We start from the raw sequence: 19,632 nt of genomic DNA on the forward strand, positions 1-19,632 counted from the left end.
TCAATATAAGCCCTTGGAACTACCGATTACCAAAGGCCACCTGCCAGCAAGATAGTTCCTAAAAAGACAAAGAGAACAGCCACTCTTTTCCTCTAGCTTCTGTACCACCAGAAATCTCCATTTTACTAGTTCATTCTGGCAGCTTTTAGACCAATTACATAAGAATATTCAAAGGATAAAGGCCACAGAATATATGATTTTCATAATGAGAGGAGTTGTTACTTAATCTCTTTTAAAGAGGATCTTTCCCTTGGCCCGGTGGCTCAGTTGTTGGAGTGTCGCAGGTTCAGATCCTGATCATGGCACATACCCGGGTTTGGGTTTGATCGCTGGTCTCCGGGCCTGTAAGAGAGGCAACCGGTAGATATTTCTCTCCCACATCTACGTTTCTCTCTCTCCGTCTCCTTACCTCCCTCTCTAATATCCATTTAAAAAAAAGTGAACTCTTCAAAGTCTGAAAAACTCAAATTAAAACTCATAAATAAAATTACTTTAAAATAATTCTTATACAGTAACAATGTCTAAAAAGTTCAGGAGGAAAGGAAATGACACATAATGGGGGAAAAAAGTGCCCATTTTGAACTAGGGAGCAACAAAAAATATTTAAGAAATTTCTGATGTCCAAAAAGGCCCTCACCCCAATATCAAAGTAAACATTAAAGCATTTGTAACTATAGTATATAGAAAGAGGTACTTTAAGCTTTCTAAATGGGAACATCAAAGCTCAAAAGAGAACGCTATGTAGGTGGTAAACAAGAAATTTTGAAAAGTTTAAGATACAAATTTCCCATTTCTCCAAAAATTGAAAGCAAAAATAAACAAATGTAATATCCTCTAGTAGTTAAAATAATCAAAGGGGAAATGAAAAATACTGAGGCTCATGAATTAAGCTTAGGCTAAAAGACTTCCTCATCATGTTGAAAATCTTCATTTCTGTTTTAAGAGGAAATACTAAACTTGCTGGAAGAGGCACCTTGGTATTTCCACAGCCCTTGTTACTGTAGATGAGAAGCTGACCATGTTAATTCCCCTCATTTCTCCCCTAAAAGGAAATCACTTAGCTGGGTTTGAGCAGGAGCGGTGACATTTCTCCATTCGTGGCACATGAGGGGCTCACCATGTCCCAGCCCCTCACTCCTCATTTAGGATAAGATGGCACTGGCCCGCTGCGCAGCACTAACGTTATCGCAGCTGCGGGATTTTCTTACAGCCGCCCTGCACAGGTTTTTGTTTTCACAATATCTGGAAATGGCCTAGGAGCAGAAATCAAAGAGAGCACAGATACGTTAGAAATCACAGGGCTGCAGCCTGAGCACAGAAAGCACCACCGCTGAGCCGCACATGCCGCCTCCTCAGGCAGATGACAGCTCCTGCCCTTGGGGGGCTGCGGTCTCCGCGGCCAAGCCCTTGGGCTTCTCCTCTAAGCTAATTCACTAGGTGAGTCTCTTAGGGACTGTGATTAGATGGCCAGAGGAAAGGGGGACGGAGGATTTACTTTAAAGTTTGGGTTTTCTCAATGGTGTCTAAGGCGTGACAGGCTCCTAACAACACTATCACCTGTTGCCTGGGCACTTGGTCCCTTAAATATAATAAACGCACGGGGGGAAAATCAGTGTTACTCAGCTACTTAAATTCTACCCAGTCTTTATTAGCTATTATCTGCTCTAAGGGATTTTAAATGAGACAGGCTTCTGCTGTACTTTCCTGAAAGGTAGGAAAGATCTAATGACTGAAGCACCACAAGGTACTGTTTCACTTGCACTTTAATTATGGTAGAAACACCCCATTTCCTAAAGTGCGATCGAAGTCCCACAGAAAGTGTCCATTTCAGTTGTGAATAATTTTGTTGTATCACGAAAGGTCATAAGCCATAAATATGACTTTGTTCCATGTACTTTACCATTTCCATTAAAAGCCCGTGTACTTTCTACTCCCAGTATTTGAAACACACATTCCACAATTAATACAGGTCCCTCAGGTGAGCTTGTCTAACAAACTCACGGGACTGAACTGTGACACATACAGAAAAGGCATGAACCTGCAAAGTGAGTTAAGATGGTAAGTAGGTTATGTTTGTAGATATGATTAGTGATTCAATTGTAAGAAATTATTCATGTATGGTTACAAAAAAAGAGCACAGTTTCAAAAAAACCATCAAAGATTAAATTTGATTTAAAATATTCTGAATCATGGTCACAGAAAAGACAATTTTCTTATAAAGTGGGATTCTTTCTATCAACCGTAAGAGATACCGGAAATATGTGAAAGAGTTAATAAGTCTTCTTCACCCTGGTAGTTGAAAAAGCTTTTCATTGTCCTACATAATCTGAGTTACCCACAGATGGTGTTCTGGTGTCTGGTGGAAACCCCACTCTGTGACTCCGCAGCCTTACCTCCAGGGTCTGTGCTCTTTCTTTTCGCAGACAAGCAAATTCATTAGGCAATTTGTGGTCACTTGCTAGGGACCGAAGGTCAAAATAATATTTGGCATAGACACTGGCAGAGACGTGCAGACGAAACCGGAGTAGAAATAAATACTGCGTCTCCAGCTCATTTCTGAGGAAGAAGGAAAACACAAAACCCACACGGGGCGGGTCAGTCCCGGGCCGCCCGCAGGCCCCATCTCAGCCCGAGGCTGCTCTGACTTAGTTATGAGACAGCAGAGGCCCCGCTGCGCTAACGCTCAGACAGCACCCAGGGCACAGGGACTCGGGGCCCTTCCGCACCCCAGCACTTTGAGTTCGGGACAAGGGGGAGGAGGGGACGTCCCCCTGAGCCCTGTGCTGCTGGCCCGGGCTCGTTCCCCAGAGTCCCGGCAGCGCAGCTGGAGGCTCCCGCTCCTCCCCGCGCACAGGCCCCGCTGCGGTGCAGGCGGCAGGAGCTGCGGGGGCTGTTTCTCAGCTCTGAGACCCTGCGGGCTTTCTCACCAGGCCTGTGCCAGGAAGGGGCTCATGAAAGGAGAGATGTGCCAACACAGGAGTGGGCACATGGCCATGTCAGCAAACGGAGCCACTGAGAGCTGCCACTATTATCTTAGAGGGTCAACTCTTGAGGCAACAAGGATTCACCTCTAGTAAATACATAAATAAAGATGCCACACTCAGTGGGACAGGGAAACCCTCCCCGCCCCCAGTGCACGGGGCTAATGTCAAAGGGCATATGCAAGTTCTGTTCACCTGAACCTTACTGGGGAGAGAAACTGTCACTATCACAGACCTGGATGCACTTTTAAAACTTTGGAAGGCAGAAGATTACAGATAGATGTCTTGGCTGGACTAAGCCCACCTTATGATATGGCTTCTGAGAGAGCACTAGAGTCAAACTCAAACAGTGTTCCCCACGCTGGGATGGGATCCTGAAATGTTCAGCCTGCCCTGCCCCTTCCCAGAACAGCAGGGGGACATTCCCAGGTGAGGTGCGTTCAATAAAGCAGGAAAGGAAATTTGGGAGCAGTCCCCTGCTATGTGACCATAGTGCTGTCACTTGCCAAGAAGTTAAATAAATATAAAATGAGAGTAAATTGTACTACTTCACATCATCCCTTAATAAAGCTAATTAGTAAAATGATCAATACCTGAACAAACATAACAGAGGCTCTTTTAACATATTTGCTTTCCTAATTTAAAGGCTTTAATATTTTATCCATTAGATAGGTCAGGAAAAGCTTGATGTTCTCCTGTATGGAAAGCAGTCAGAACATGAGCAGAGATGAGGTTTTTCCTCACTTGTTACACTTTAAACCTAACTGAACCTACTTCCAAAATTAATTTCCTGTCCATTGGCCATAAATCTACAGAAATGTAAATCAGATAAAGTTCTGATAACCAGCTAAACAGGACTTACAACAGGAATAGATGCACTTTACTGTCCCTTTTACAATTTCATCACAACTGCATGTTAACTGTGACATACAGCACCTTCCTAGGGTCACCACTTCCCTTCACAGGGGTTAATCATGAAGCAAAGCGTGATGCCTACCGATCATGCAGCGTCTGGTTTATTCTCTGTTGTTTTTTTAGTTTTTCAGTGGCTACATGGCTGGATGGCAGACCATTTAGGGCACAGCAAATTTTCTGAGTAGCAGGCTGTTCAGTTTACCTTATTCTTTCGAAGGGAAATCATATTCTCAAAAGACACATTGATGTTGGAAAGTTTTAAGAAAAAGCTGATAGACACCAATTTTTCAGCTTAGACTCCAAGGAGATCACTACCAATAGGAGGCAACAGCAGGTGGATGATACCAATGTACATGAAGCAGGGTTATAGTGCCTTCCAGTTTCCACAGATCATTAACAAAAGCAGCCTATTATAAACATAGCTCCTGGGGTTTCTCTGTTCATACTCAAAGAGCATTCTCTACAACAAGTCTGTACCTAGACACTGCCGCCATTTCCCCTGAAGCTCACATCGATGACACGTCACACAGTTTCCTGCACGTTCTCTGATGTTATAACGAGAGCCAGAGGCCCACAGGGTGAGTTGCAGGTGTTGAGAAAGCTTCAGCTGCCACCACAGTGGGGCTACTGTTCATGAGCACAAATTATCCTTCCCTCCAGAGACAAGTGTGAAGACTGATGACAGTGGTGTCAAAGTCAGTTTAGCTTCTGCAACTTCCCGCAGAAAACTAATTCCATTGGTTTCAATTTTATTATTTGCTGTCATAATGTTTGCTAACATTATTACCAGCAAGGTCACTCTGACTACTCATTTTACATGATTATCAAAGTGTCCTTTTCTATCAAAAGCCATTTTGAGCTACTGATAATCCCTGGACCCTTCTCTTCATCACAAGTATCCTCACATTAGTTCTCAATATGCATTTTGGTCATTCTGAAAGGGTATTTATCTAGAGTAATGAGCAAAGGTAACAGAAACCAATTCTGGCTACTGCCCACCATCATCTCAATTTCCTATGCTGTCAAATATAATCTAGGGGGGTCTTCCCACATTTTCTTAAATGCCACCCACAAAGACATTTTTGAAAATTGTTATTAAATTTATTGGGGTGATACTGCTTCATGAAATTATATAGGTTTCCAGCATACAGTTCTCTGATATATCATCTGTATATGGCATTGTGTGCAGACCACCCAAAGTCAAATCTTTTTTCATCACCAGATATTGGACCCCCGTTACACAAAGACATTTTCACTGTCAGGTAGGCACTTTGTCTGCTGGAAATACCTTTTGGGCTCATCCTGCCTACCACCCTCAGGGCCCTTCACAGCAGTTAATGTGGCCCGATCAAAACTCCTTGTGATGTTTGGTGTTCCAATCCCATCTCTGCATGCCAGCTCTGAGGAGCACCCTCATGGGTAACCTATAGCTTCCCACAAAGCAATGCTGTGGTTGCTGAGTGCCCCTGAAAATTCTCAAATGGGGTGGGCACTGGAAGAGGCCAGTGATGTTTCTCTAACTGCCTGAGAGGTAGGACCTTCCTAAATCAACAGACCTATTTTTAAACATGTGAAATGCTCATTAAAGAGCAGGAGAGAGCACAAGTATCTGAAACCTGTATATGTGGCTAATCTTCTATCATGGTTTCTTTAACAACACAACTTTAGATAAAAGGAGGAAAAAACCAGTAAATGCAAATATACAATGTGTGACTCAGGTTTGAGCTATAACCCACTCAACAGTCTAGTGGCGCTAAGGCCATAACAGTGGCCAAAAAATTATTCAAAAAGCCAAATGTATGCCCCTTAAAAACGGAATGGAGACAACAGAAAAATGTTGACTGGGATCCAAACGGGTGGTAGAGTAGGTAAAAGTTACCCTCACTCCTCCCAGGACAAAACTGGAATTACGACTAAAATATAGAACCATCAAGTTGAATAACCAATAGAAGACTAGCTGAGTAAAAGTCTTATAACCAAGGATTTATGAAGAAGCCACATCGACAGGCTTCTGGTAGGAAGGGTAGAGACTTGAAAAGGGCTGGCCCCGGCTCCCACGTGCACTGGCCAAGCACCCAGAGGGCTATCTCAGCTACAAAGGTCTCCTCTTAAAAGCACAGGGTCTCAGCCCCACACCCAGCTCCCCAGCCCAGAGCACCAGAGCCAGGCAAAGGAGCCCACATAACATCTGGCTATGAAAATAATCAGGGATCTATCTTCCAGGGAGAGACAGGAGTCTCATAGAAACCCAGGTGCCGTCCTCAAGAGCCAGCACAGAAAATCTTGTTTATGGTCACTTACCCTAAGCACAAACAAAAGGAGGGTGGCTCAGTGCACACTAGTGAAAAGAAACTGGGATGTGTGGCTCTGAGCAGAGAGCTAAGGGACAGCTGCCAGGATCTCTGTGCTGAGTCCCTCTAGCCCACTGCCCACAGACATCATCTTTCTTGGGTTGAAGACTCTTCTCCTATGATATCACACTGAGGGAAAGCATCTTCTCACCCTTCCAATCCCTGTCCTCTCAACCTGCAGAGCTCATATCCGACAGAAAATTCAGCTACCTGGGCCGAGGGTGTGGAGGTCTGGGCAGACTCAGGGTGTGTCAGAGACTGAGTTGTGTGGCTTTGGGTCGGGGGCCTTTTCTCCCCACCCCCTTCCTTAGAGCTTAACAAGTCCCACCCCACCCCCATAAGAGATCCACTAGTTCCACCGTCTGGAATCCTAAGAGCCCTGCCCTACTGGACTTGGGGTCTCCAGGAGCTCTCAGCTAAATCAAGGAAGACTGAATTGTGTAGCTTCAAGTCAGGGGTCAATTTTCCCTCGCATATTCAACTGGTCTAGAACCGTCTCTTCACATCACCAAATCTTGGTCTGTTTGGGCCTGATAAACTCTGTTGGTTGACCCCAGATGACTCCCTGAGACACTGCTCTACCAAAAAGTCTGTGGGCACCCAGCATTTGACAACTGGATTTGATGTACTCTGGGAACTTTTTTCTGAGTGGCCTGAGACTCGGCACGGATACCAAGTTTGAATATGTATCAGTCTGGTGAACACCACTGGCTCCTACCTGATGACTCACTGAGAACGTAACTCACCTAACTTGGTATTGCCAGAGGCTCTTTCAGTGACCCACCTTAACAGGCAGCCTACAAGTGGAGGCAGGTAAAGGTGGATTGCGAATCGCCTTGGGCCTTTTGCTGACCTGCACTAAAGCTCACTGCTGGTGGGAGGTGGCCTTGATGAGCAGCTTGGCCCTTCCCATGCACTCCCAGTCAAAGCAAGGGCAGCAGCAAACTGTGACTCGCTTTATAGCTCCAAGATGATTGCTCAGGGCCAGTCACAGGTAGCGTCTGACACTGACCTGCACTGAGTCAATCCCAAAAGGCGTAAAAACCAACACACCCAGTGGCAAGCTTCAGACAACATCAGAGCAGGACTCAATTAGCTCCATAAGCAGCACATTCAAAGGGAGATCTCAGGAAGCAAAGACCCCGCTGAGGTGAATTCTGCTTCATGTGCAAGCTCCTGCACAGCAGCTCATACACCGTGGTCAAGGTCAATCTCCATAGTCAACCAGCATGAGGGCCAACTCCACACATAGATGGGCCAACAGCAATCATAACTAAAATACAACAGAAGGCTTTACATATCTCACACAAGAACCATTCCTGGAGCACCAGTAAATGTGATCACATAGTGTGCCAAGGGTCCCACAGGATACCTACTACATAAGGCCACACCACCACGACAGAGAGACATAGCAGAATGACTTAATACACAGAAACAAACACAGAGAGGTAGTCAAAATGGGGAGACAAAGAAACATGCCTCAAATGAAAAAACAGAAGAAGTCCCAGAAAAATAATTAAAGAAAATGAATGCAAGCAATCTACCAGATACAGAGTTCAAAACAATGGTTATAAGGATGCTGAAAAAACTTAGTGAGAACTTCAACAGCATGAAAAAGAACCTAGAAATCATAAAATAGAACCAGTCAGGCCCTGCCCGGTGTTGCTCAGTGTTTAGAGCATCACCATGAGGACCAAAGGGTCATGGGTTTGATTCCCGGTCAAAGGCACATACCTGGGTTGCTGGTTCACTCCCTGTCCCAAGTCTGGGTACGTGCAGGAGGCAACCAGTCGATGTGTCTACCTCACTTCAATAATCCTCGCTCTCTCCACCTTTCTCCCTCCTTCCCTGCCTCCCACCCTTCCACTCTCTCTGAAAAGCAATGGATAAATATCCTCAGGTGACGACAACAGAAAAAAAAAAGTCAAAAAAAAAAAGAATACAATATCTGAAATGAAAAGTACGCTTGAAAAAATAAATAATAGTTTAGATGAAGCAGAGGACTGAATCAGTGATTTGGAAACAAAGCAGCAGAAAACAATCAGAAGAACAAAAAGAAAAGAAAATTGTAAAAAATGAGGATAGTTTAAGGGACATCTGGACAACATAAACGGTAACAATATCAACATCATAAGGATGCCAGAAGGAAAAGAGAGAGAGCATGTGAGCACGTAATTAAGAACTTATTTGAAGAAATAATGACTGAAAATTTCCCTAACCTGATGAAGGAAAAAGACACAGAAGTCGAGGAAGTGCAGAGAGTCCCAAACAAGACGAGCCCAAAGAGGCCCACAACAAGATAAATCATAATTAAAGTGGCAAAGATTAAAGACAAAGAGAAAATCTTAAAAGAAGCAAGAGAAAAGCAGTTAGTTACCTAAAAGGGAGCTCCCAAAGGACTGTAACTGATTTCTTTGTTGTTTTTTTTACTTTTAAAGCCTTCCTTTTTATCTTTTAATTTTATTTTGTTGTTGAAAGTATTACAGATGTCTCCTTCCTCTCCCTAGATCCATTCCACTCTACTGCCACCCTGTTCCCAGGCTTTTATTGTACTATTTTCTGTGTCCATGCGTTGTGCATATATGCCTATAAGTTCTTTGCTTAATCTCTTCCCAACTCAGCCTTTTCTTTTGATATACGTCAGTCTGCTGCATACTTCACTGTCTAAAAATATGGAACGCTGCACAAATTTGCATGTCATCCTTGTGCAAGGGCTATGCTAATATCTAGGAAGTGATCATCATGGTAACTGATTTCTCAACAAACATTTCAGGCCAGAGGCACAGGCAGGACATATTCAAAGACATTAAAACAGAGGATCTACAGCCAAGACTACTCTAACCACCAAGACTATCATTTAAAATTGAAAAAGAAATAATGAGCTTCCTAAACAAGAAAAAGCTAATACCAAAACAGAATTACAAGAAAAGTAAAGTATTTTCTTTAAGAATATGAAAGGAAGACAAAAAATCAACAGGGAAATGCAGACCTTAAATGAATCACTAGACCTAATGGATTTAATTGACATTTATAGAACATTTCACCCCAAAGCAGCAGAATACACATTCTTCTCAAGTGCACATGGAATATTCTCAAAAATAGACAACATGTTAGGGCACAAGGCAAGTCTCTATAAATATAAGAAGATTGAAATCATATCAAGCATCTTCTCGGATCACAATGCCATGAAACTAGAAATCAACCACTATAAAAAAACTCAAAAATATTCAAACACATGGAGGCTAAACAGCATGCTATTAAACAATGAATGGGTTACCAAGGAGATCAAGAAAGAAATCAAACACTTCATGGAGAACAACAAAAATGAACAGACAACAACCCAAAACCTATGGGACAGAGCGAAAGCAGTCCTGAGAGGAAAATTCATAGCATTACAGACCTATCTCAAGAAACAAGAAAAAGATGTGATGACCTATCTAACACAACAACTAAAAGAACTAGAACAAAAACAGCAAGTAAAGCCCCGAGGAAGCAGAAGGAAGGAAATAATAAAAATCAGAGCAGAGATTAATGACATACAGACTAAAAAAACAATACAAAAAATCAATGAAACCAAGAGCTGGTTCTTTGAAAAGGTAAATAAGATTGATGCACGTTTAGCCAGACTCACCATGAAACAAAGAGAGAACCCAAATAAGTAAAATCAGAAATGAAAGAGGCAATATAACAACTGACCCAACAGAAATACAAAGGATTGTAAGAAAATATTATGAGCAACTATATGCCAACAAATTGGACAACATGGGGGAAATGGACAAATTCCTAGAAGCATACAACCTTCCAAAGCTGAATCAAGAAGAGGCAGAAAACCTGAAGAGGCTGATAACAACTAATGAAATTGAAGCAGTAATAAAAAAACTCACAGCAAACAAAAGTCCTGAACCAGATGGATTTACAGGTGAGTTTTATCAAACATTCAAAGAATTAACACCTATTCTATTCAAACTCTCCCAGAAAATTCAAGAGGAGGGAAAACTCCCAAACTCTTTTTATGAGGCCAACATCATCCTAATCCAAAAACCAGATAAAGATACTACAAAGAAAGAAAATTACAAGCCAATATCCCTGATGAACATAGATGCTAATCTATTCAGGTTTTTAATCGAAATGGTTTTAGTTTTTGCCCATAGAGTATGATGTTGGCTGTAGGTCTGTCATAAATGGCCTTTATTATATTGAGGTATGATCCGTCTATTTGCTAAAATACTAGCAAACCGAAACCAGCAATATATTAAAAAGATCATACGTCATGACCAAGTGGGAATTATTCCGGGGATGCAAGGTTGGTACAACATTTGCAAATCAATAAATGTGATACATCACATAAACAAAATGAAGGACAAAAATCATATGATCATATCAATAGATGCAGAAAAAGCATTTGACAAAACCCAGCACACATTTTTGATAGAAATTCCCAACAAAGCGGGAATAGAGGGATCATACCTCAACATAATAAAGGCCATTTATGACAGACCTACAGCCAACATCATACTCAATGGGCAAAAACTAAAACCATTTCCCTTAAAAACAGGAACAAGACAGAGATGTCCACTTTCACCACTCTTATTCAACATAGTACTGGAAGTCCTTGCCATAGCCATCAAACAAAAAGAAAACATAAAATGTATCCAAATTGGAAAGGAGGAAGTAAAACTGTCATTATCTGCAGATGACATGATATTGTACATAGAAAACTCTAAAGACTCCATCAAAGTATTACTAGATTTGATAAATGAATTTGGAAAGGTAGTTGGATACAAAATCAACATCCGGAAATCAATGGCAATTTTATACACCAACAATGAACTTTCAGAGAGAGAAACTACAAAAACAGTAGCATTTACAACTGCAGCTAAAAAGATAAGATACCTAGGAATAAACTTAACCAAGGATGTAAAAGACCAGTACTCAGAAAAGTACATGACACTGAAAAAAGAAATAGAGGAAGATTTAAACAAGTGGAAGAATATACCATGCTCATGGACTAGAAGAATTAATACCATTAAAATGTCCATACTACCCAAAGCAATTTATAAATTCAATGCAATTCCTATTAAAATACTGACAGCATATTTCACAGACCTAGAACAAACATTTCAAAAATTTATATGGAACCAAAAAGGACCCCAAATAGCTGCAACCATCTTGAGAAAAAAGAACAAAGTGGGAGGGAATCACATTACCAGACTCAAACTGTATTACAAAGCCATTGTAATCAAAACGGCCCGGTATCGGTACAACAACAGGCATACAGATCAATGGAACACAACAGAGTCCCCAGAAATAGACCCACGCCATTATGGTCAGTTAATATTTGACAAAGAAGGCAAGAGTATCCAATGGAGTAAAGAGAGTCTCTTCAATAAGTGGTGCTGGGAAAATTGGACAGATACATGCAAAAGAATGAAACTAGACCACCAAATTTCACCATACACAAAAATAAACTCAAAATGGATAAAAGACTTAAATGTAAGTCACAAAACCATAAAAATCCTGGAAGAAAACATAGGCAGTAAAGTCACAGACATCCCACATAGTGGAATTTTCACTGATACATCTCCTAGGGCAAGACAAACCAAAGAAAAAATACACATATGGGACTACATCAAACTAAAAAGCTTCTGCACAGCAAAAGAAAACAGCCTCAAAATACAAAGGAAACCCACGGTCTGGGAAAACATATTTGCCAAGGATGTATCTGATAAGGGGCTAATTTCCAAAGTGTACAAAGAACTCATAGCACTCAGCAGGAGGAAGACAAACAACCCAGTTAAGAAATGGGCAAAAGACCTGAATAGACACTTATCCAAAGAGGACACACAGATGGCCAAGAGACACATGAACAAATGCTCAATGTCGATAATCATCAGAGAGATGGAAATTAAAACCACAATGAGCCAGGCCAGGTGTGGCTCAGCCTTTGAGCATCAACCTAGGATCCAGGCGATTGGGGTTTGATTCCCAGTCAGGGCACATGCCCGGGTTGTGGGCTGGATCAATGATGAGTCATTGATGTTTCTTTCTCTCTCTCCCTCTCCTTTCCTCTCTCTGAAATCAATAAATATATATATAAAAAAACAAAAAACACACAATGAGGTACCACGTCACACCTTCAGAATGGCTGCCATCAACAAATCAACAAACGACTTCTGCTGGCGAGGGTGTGGAGAAAGGGGAACCCTAGTCCACTGCTGGTGGGAATGCAGACTGGTGCAGCCACTATGGAAAACAGTAGGGAGGTTCCTCAAAAAATTAGAAATGGAACTGCCTGATTGACCCAGTGATTCCACTCCTAGGAATGTATCCTAAGAATCCTGAAACATTAATCAGTAAGAATATATGTACCCTGATGTTCATAGCAGCACAGTTTACAATAGCCAAGATCTGGAAACAGCCCAAGTGCCCATTAGTAGATTAGTGCATAAAAAAGCTGTGGGACATTCACACCATGGAATACTACACAGCTGTAAAGAAGAATCTCATAACTTTGGGACAGTATGGATGGACCTGGAGAATATTATGCTAAGTGAAATAAGCCAGGCAGTAAAAGACAAACATCACATGATCTCCCTTATACATGGAATCTAAAGAACTTAAGAAACTGATGAACAGAATAGATTCAATGACATGGAAGGATAGATGAGACTGACAAATGTCAGAGGGATGGAGGAGGGCGGGTGGGTGGAGGGGGAGAGAGTAACCAAAGAATTTATACGCATATATGCACAACCCAAGGACAGGGACAATGGTGGGGAGAGGGACTGGGGAGGGGGATGGGACAGGGTGGAAGGGGTCATTGGGGAGAAAAAGGGACATTTGTAATATTTTAAACAAAAATAAAATAAATTAAAAAAAAACAATATGAAAGGAAAAACAGGCATACAGTTATAAGGAATGAAATGGTATTAAATATATATCGATCAATAATCACTTTAAGTGTAAATGACTTGAATGCTTGAATTAAAAGACAAAGGGTAGCTGATTGAATAACAACACAAGACTTATATATATACTGTCTACATGAGACCCAGCTAGGATTGAAAGAAATATGGAGACTGACAGTAAACGGATGGTAAAAGATAGTTCATGCACATGCGAAAAAAAGCTGGGGTAGCAATACTTGTATCTGACATAATCGACTTTAAAACAAAGGCTATAATATGAGGCAAAAGGGACACTACATAGTGATAAAGGGATCAACCCAATGAGAGGATATAACCCTTGCAAACATTTATTCACAAACATAGGAGTTCCTAAATACATAAAGCAGATCTTGATGGATATAAAGGGAGAATCCACAGCAATGCAGTCACAGGTGGATATTTTAACACCCCAATTCACATAAGTGGATAGATCTTCCAGAAAGAAAATCAACAAGGAGACACCCATATTAAATGACACACTAAACCATATGGATTGAACTGATATTTTCAGAGCATTTATCCTCAAAGAAGCAAATATACTTCAAGTGCACAGAGAATATTTTCTACAATAAACGGCAGGTTGGAGCACAAAACAAGTTTCAATAAATTTATGGAAACTGAAATCATATCCAGAATTTTCTCAGATTATCTTTTAGTATTATACACTAAATTAACTTTTTTAGTGTATAGTACTAAAAGTTAACTGCAAAATAAACTGAAAAACACACAAACATATGGAGGCTGAATAACACCCAACTGCGCTGGCTGGGTTGCTCATTTTGTTAGAGCACAGTCATGTACACAAAAAGGGTGAGGGTTCGATTCCCTATCAGGACACATACCTAGGTTGTAGGTTCGATCCCTGGTGTGGGCACATATGGGAGGCAGCTGATGGATGTTTCTCTCTCTCTCTCTCTCTAAAAAAGCAATGAAAATGTATCCTCAGATGAAGATTTTAAAAAATGAAGTAGCATTTAACTAAACTATCAATGGGTTAACAATTAGATCAAGAAAGAAATTGAAAGGTACCTTGAGACAAATGAAAATGGAAACACAACAACCCAAAATCTACTAAATACACCAAAAGCAGTCCTAAGATGGAAATTCATATACCAGTGTTCCTCAAGAAATACGAAAAAGTTCTAATAAACTATCTAACCTTATGCCTAAAGGAATGAGAAAATAAACAAACAATGCCCAAATCGAGTAGAAGGAAGAAAATAATAAGACCATAGTGGAAATAAACAAAATAAAAATTAAAAAAATAATACAAAAGATCAATAAACCTAGATCTGGTTCTTTGGAAAAATAAACAAGATTGATAAACCTTTAACCAGATTCATCAAGATAAAGAGGACTCAAATACATAAAAGCAGGAATGAAAGAGTAGGAACAACTGACACCAAAGAAATACAAGGGATTATCAGAAAAGATTATAAACAACTATATTTCAACAAATTAGATAATCTGGAAGAGATCGATAAATTTCTAGAAATACACAATCTTCTAAAAGTGTACAAAAAGAAATAGGAAATCTGAATAGACTGATTACAGCTAATGAAATAAAAGTTTTAATAATTAAAAAAAAAAAAAAGCTTCCAACAAACAAAAGTCCTGAACATGATGGCACAGATAAATTTTACCAAATATTCAAAGAAGAACTGAAGGTAATCCTTCTCAAACTATTCCAAAAAATTTAAGAGGATGGAAGACTCCCAAACTTATTTTATGAGGACAACATTACCCTAATTTCAAAACCAGATAAATACACTAAAAAGAAAGAAAATTATACAACAATATCCCTGATGAACATAGATACAGAAATCTTCAACAAAATATTAGCGAACTGAATTCAGCAATACATTAAAAAGGTCATACATGATGATTAAGTGAACTTTATTCCTGGGATACAAGGTTGGTACAATATCCACAAATCAATTTACATGAAACACAAAAGATAAACAAAATCAAAGATAAAACTAAATGATCATATCAAGAGATGCAGAAAAAAATTTGACACAATCCATAACCCATTCAAGATAAAAACTTTCAGCAAAGTAAGAACAGATGGAACATATCACAACATAATAAAGGCCACATATGACAAACACACAGCTAACATCATACTCAATGAAGAAAAATTGCTATGGTTTCCCTTAAGATCAGGAACAATACAGGGATGTCCACCTTCACCACTCTTATTCAACACAGTACTGGAAGTCCTAGCCACAGCCATCAGGCAGTAAGAAAAAGTGAAAGGTAACCAAATTGCAAAGGAAGAAGTAAAACTGTCATTATTTGCTGATGACAAGTTACTGTGTATAGAGAACCCTAAAGATTCCACCAAAAAACTACTAGAACTGACAAATGAATTCAGTAAAGTAGCCAGACATATGATAAATATCCAGAAATTAGTTGCACTTTTATGTGCCAATAATGAACTATCAGAAAGGCAAACTACAAAACAATCCCACATATAATTGAATCAAAAAATACCTAAGAATAAATGTAACCAAAGAGGTAAAAGACCTGTGCTTGGAAAATTACAAGACACTGAAGAAAGAAACTGAAGAAGATACAAATAAATGGAAGCATATACCATGCTCATGGATTGGAAGAATTAACATCTTTAAAATATCCATACTACCCAAAGTGATCTATAGATTCAACGTAATTCCTATCAAGATACCAATGGTGTTTTACAGAAATAGAACAAATAAGCCAAAATTTTATATGGAACCACAAAAGACCCTGAATAGTCACAGCAATTGAGAGAAAAACAAACAAGGTTGGAGGTATCATGTAACCTGATTTCAAACTATACCACAAGCCTATAGCAATCAAAACAGCATGGTAACGGCATAAAAACAAAGCTATAGATCAATGGAACAGAATAGAACGTCCAGAAAGAAATCAACACCTATATGGTACATTAATATTTGACAAAGGAGGAGAGATCAGTCAGTGGAGTAAAGACAGTGTATTCAATAAATGGTGTTGGGTAAATTCCACAGATACTTCCAAAAAATGAAAGTAGACCACCTTCTTACCACATATACAAGAATAAACTCAAAATGGATTATTAACTTAAATGTAAGATTCAAAACCATAAAACTCCTAGAAGAAAAGAGGCAATAAAACCTGAAACATTTCTCTTAGTAATATTTTTTTGCTGATATATCACCTGAACATGGCAAAGACAAAAAAATAAACAAATGGGACTACATCAAACAAAAAAGTTTTAACACAGCAAAGAAAAATATGAACAAAATAAAAAGACAACACACTGATGGGAAAACATATTTGACAATAATATATCTGGTAAGGGGGTTATTATTCAAAATTTATAAAAAACGAATATAACTCAAAACCAAAAGTACAAACTATCCCATTAAAAATGGACAGAGGACCTGAACAGACACTTCTCTAAAGAGGACACACTGATGGACAACAGACATATGAAAAGATGCTTAACATCACTAATCATCAGAGAGATGCAATTTAAAACCACAATGAGATATCCCCTCACACCTGTCAGAATGTCCATCACCAATAAATCAACAAGCAGGAAGTGTTGAGAAGGATTTGGGAAAAGGGAACACTGCACACTTTTGGTGGGAAGGCAGATTGGTGCCGTCATTGTGGAAAACATTATGGAGTTTCTTCAAGAAATTACAAAGGGCACTGCCTTATGACTCAGTGATTCCACTTCTAGGTATGTGTCTGAGGAAACCCAAAACTCGAATTCAAAACAATCTATGCACCTCTGTGTTCACTGCAGTATTATTTACAATACTCAAGCTATGGAAGCAACTCAAGTGCCCATCAATAGATGAGTGGATGAAAAAGCAATGGCATATTCCTCAGTCATAAAAAGAAATCTTAGCATAGAGTGAAATCTTACCATGTGTGAGAGCATGGATGGACCTAGAGGGGATTATGCTAAGTGGAATGAGTCAGTCAGAGAAATACAAATACCACATGATTTCATTTTGCAAAGCATATGATTTTCTAACCATTATGCTGCACACCTGAGAATAATACAAAATAATATTGAATGTAAAGTTTTATTGGAAAAAATAAGAAGTAAATAATAAAGAAGAGGGGGGAAAAGGACTGGAACTGGCAGACAGCTTTCAGAAAGCCATGAAGATATTAATAGTACTATTCTTTTAGGATGTGAGCTTCTAAAATGTTTGCCAATAACCATCAGAGAAATACATTTCAAATTATCACAGATATTACTACAACAATAACATATGAAGGCCTACTGATTAGTGAAGTATATCAATTGTTATAGCAAATGTGCATAGAAAATTGAATGTACTTGTATGCCTCATTCAGTTCTCTGCACAATGGAACCTTTAAAAATATTTCTTAATATGTAAACATTATGGGGGCAAAAGAGGTATTGGAAAATGGTGAGAAAGGTCACCAAAACCTTGCAAACTCACATGTCCTTGAGTGTGATGCCCTGCTGGATTCGGCAGAAATGCAAATTCCATACAGCCCGGTCTTTCAAATACTTGGCAGCAAGAAGAATGGCTCCCAGAACAATTCTTCTCCAGTTCGTGGGGCAAATGTCGATCTCAGCATACACTGTAAGTCGTTCTAAGTAAATCTGCAAAAGCGGAACACTGGTCTTTGATTCTAGTTCAGTTTAGCTGCTGTGATAAGAACTGTTAGGAATGACAGATTTCATCTGTTTTTGACACACCTTTTACTCTTAGGTTCTACAGAGGCTGCTCGGGCAGCCAAAGCCAGAGGCCTAATCACAGCTGCAAATGAAATACTTCTGTTGTCTACTTGGCCCATGTGAATTCCCAGCCCACTTATGGTCACAGGAATGAATGGACACCTTGGCAAAGGGCTTCCTGAAGGAATGTTATTACCATCCCACTTGTAAAGGGCAGCACACCCAGGCCCGGCGCAGATGCTTGAGTGCCTGCCATGTGCACTGCTTCATGCCTGGCTGGTAGTTATGGGGCGATTTTACAGAGCACTTGAATATGTAAATCCCTGGAAATACTGAGCACATTTGTATCTTCTTTACACAGTGACTAGTCCTTTTGTGGCACAAGCTGAAGGAAAAACCTTGTCAAGAGAAACCCCCAGTGGCTGCTGTGGGTGCAGCAGGACAGGCAGGAGCGCTTGAGGCAGGTCCGAGCAGCTGTCAAGTATTCCTGGACTTAGTGTCTTTGTAAGAAACACACACGCAGACAAAGAACAGTCCTGTTACATCCCCCAAGCTTCACATCTCCATTATCATTTCATGAAATTCATCGCTGTCTCACACAATCAGAAGCTTAGTCAATTCTATTGCTTTCAGGTGGTAACAGAGCTGCTAGTGTCTCTCCCTGGTCCTCCTCTAAACCTGCCAGGTAGCTGGTGAGGTTTTGTGATTTCTTTCACATAGTGGATGTCTATTCCACAAAGAACTGGGTGAAGTTAACAGCTAAAGAAAGGCTATAGAGGCAAGCGGTGCCTTGTTACCTCAAAAGGTGCTTTGCAGTAGAGCATGTGTGCCATCAGACAAAAAAAAGAAAGTCCCATTTTGAAGAGTATCTTTACTGTCTGAGGTTATCAGATTGACAGCTCAGATTTACCAAAGGTCTTCAAACTCAACAGTATTTAAAAACACAAGTGGCTATTGAACATTATTTGTTAGTGAAAGTTTCCGACAATCTCCCAAAATTCAGTGCTGTCAGGTATTCTAAGAATGAACCTCCTTACAAGGTTCGACTTTCTACTTTATGGGAATAATTAGAGGCACTTATACAATGTTGGTAACCTCTCAACTTCCCATCACCTTCACTGGCAGATGTGCTATGTGGCACTATTCATTCATTTATACCACTTGCCCCCCCGTGTCAGTGGAATTGAGATTTCTCTTCTCACTGAAACTCTTCTATCAGTGAAGCCGATCTCGTCCCACTCCTGAAGAACACCTCCCACAATTGTCTCTCTCTGAAGAATCCTCTGTCTTCCAGAGATTGCCCCCAATGTGAATGTTTATGTTGTTCCCCTCCCACCCCCCACAACCCCAAGACTGCCTCCTCACGTTGCTCACAGCAAATGCCCTGATGCTCCTTCTCATCTCCCATTCTCTCCTCAACCCACTTTAGTCTGCCCCTGGCACTGACACTCTACTGAAGCTACTATTGCTAAGGCCATCGATGCCTTTGGCATACAAACCAGAGCTCTTCATCCCCCCTCCCCAAGGACTCCCTAACATCATATAGGGCACTGTCACCTAAGTGTTTGGCCAAAACCCGCCAATAAAGTTACCCTGCTCAAATCGATTAGCAATTCTTGTCATCTCCACCTGTCATTGGAAATCAGACTGCTATCTCCTATTTGTCACGTCTCACCTGTGTCACTGTTAGTGTTTGCTGACTTCTTGGCCTCCACTTGGACTCCCAGCTACAGTCTCTTCTC

The 19,632-nt window shown here is 40.3% G+C and overlaps 1 protein-coding gene across 4 annotated transcripts in view; it reads right to left on the bottom strand.

Moving 5' to 3' along the window:
• Positions 1-900: 900 nt before the first annotated feature.
• Positions 901-19,632, bottom strand: part of LOC308557921 (cyclin-Y-like protein 1) — a 50,118-nt gene continuing 31,386 nt past the window's right edge. For all 4 annotated transcript variants that reach the window (XM_081138824.1, XM_081138821.1, XM_081138822.1 and 1 more), the window contains 3 exons: positions 17,649-17,815; positions 2,394-2,556; positions 901-1,253 (listed from right to left, as the gene is read on the bottom strand). In XM_081138824.1, coding sequence (XP_080994950.1) covers positions 1,143-1,253; positions 2,394-2,556; positions 17,649-17,815 — 441 coding nt within the window. In that variant the 3' untranslated portion in view covers positions 901-1,142. The remainder of the gene's footprint in view (positions 1,254-2,393; positions 2,557-17,648; positions 17,816-19,632) is intronic.

This window comes from Miniopterus schreibersii (genome assembly GCF_964146895.1).
Source record: "Miniopterus schreibersii genome assembly, chromosome: 1".
In the NCBI taxonomy this organism is placed as follows: Eukaryota; Metazoa; Chordata; class Mammalia; order Chiroptera; family Miniopteridae; genus Miniopterus; species Miniopterus schreibersii.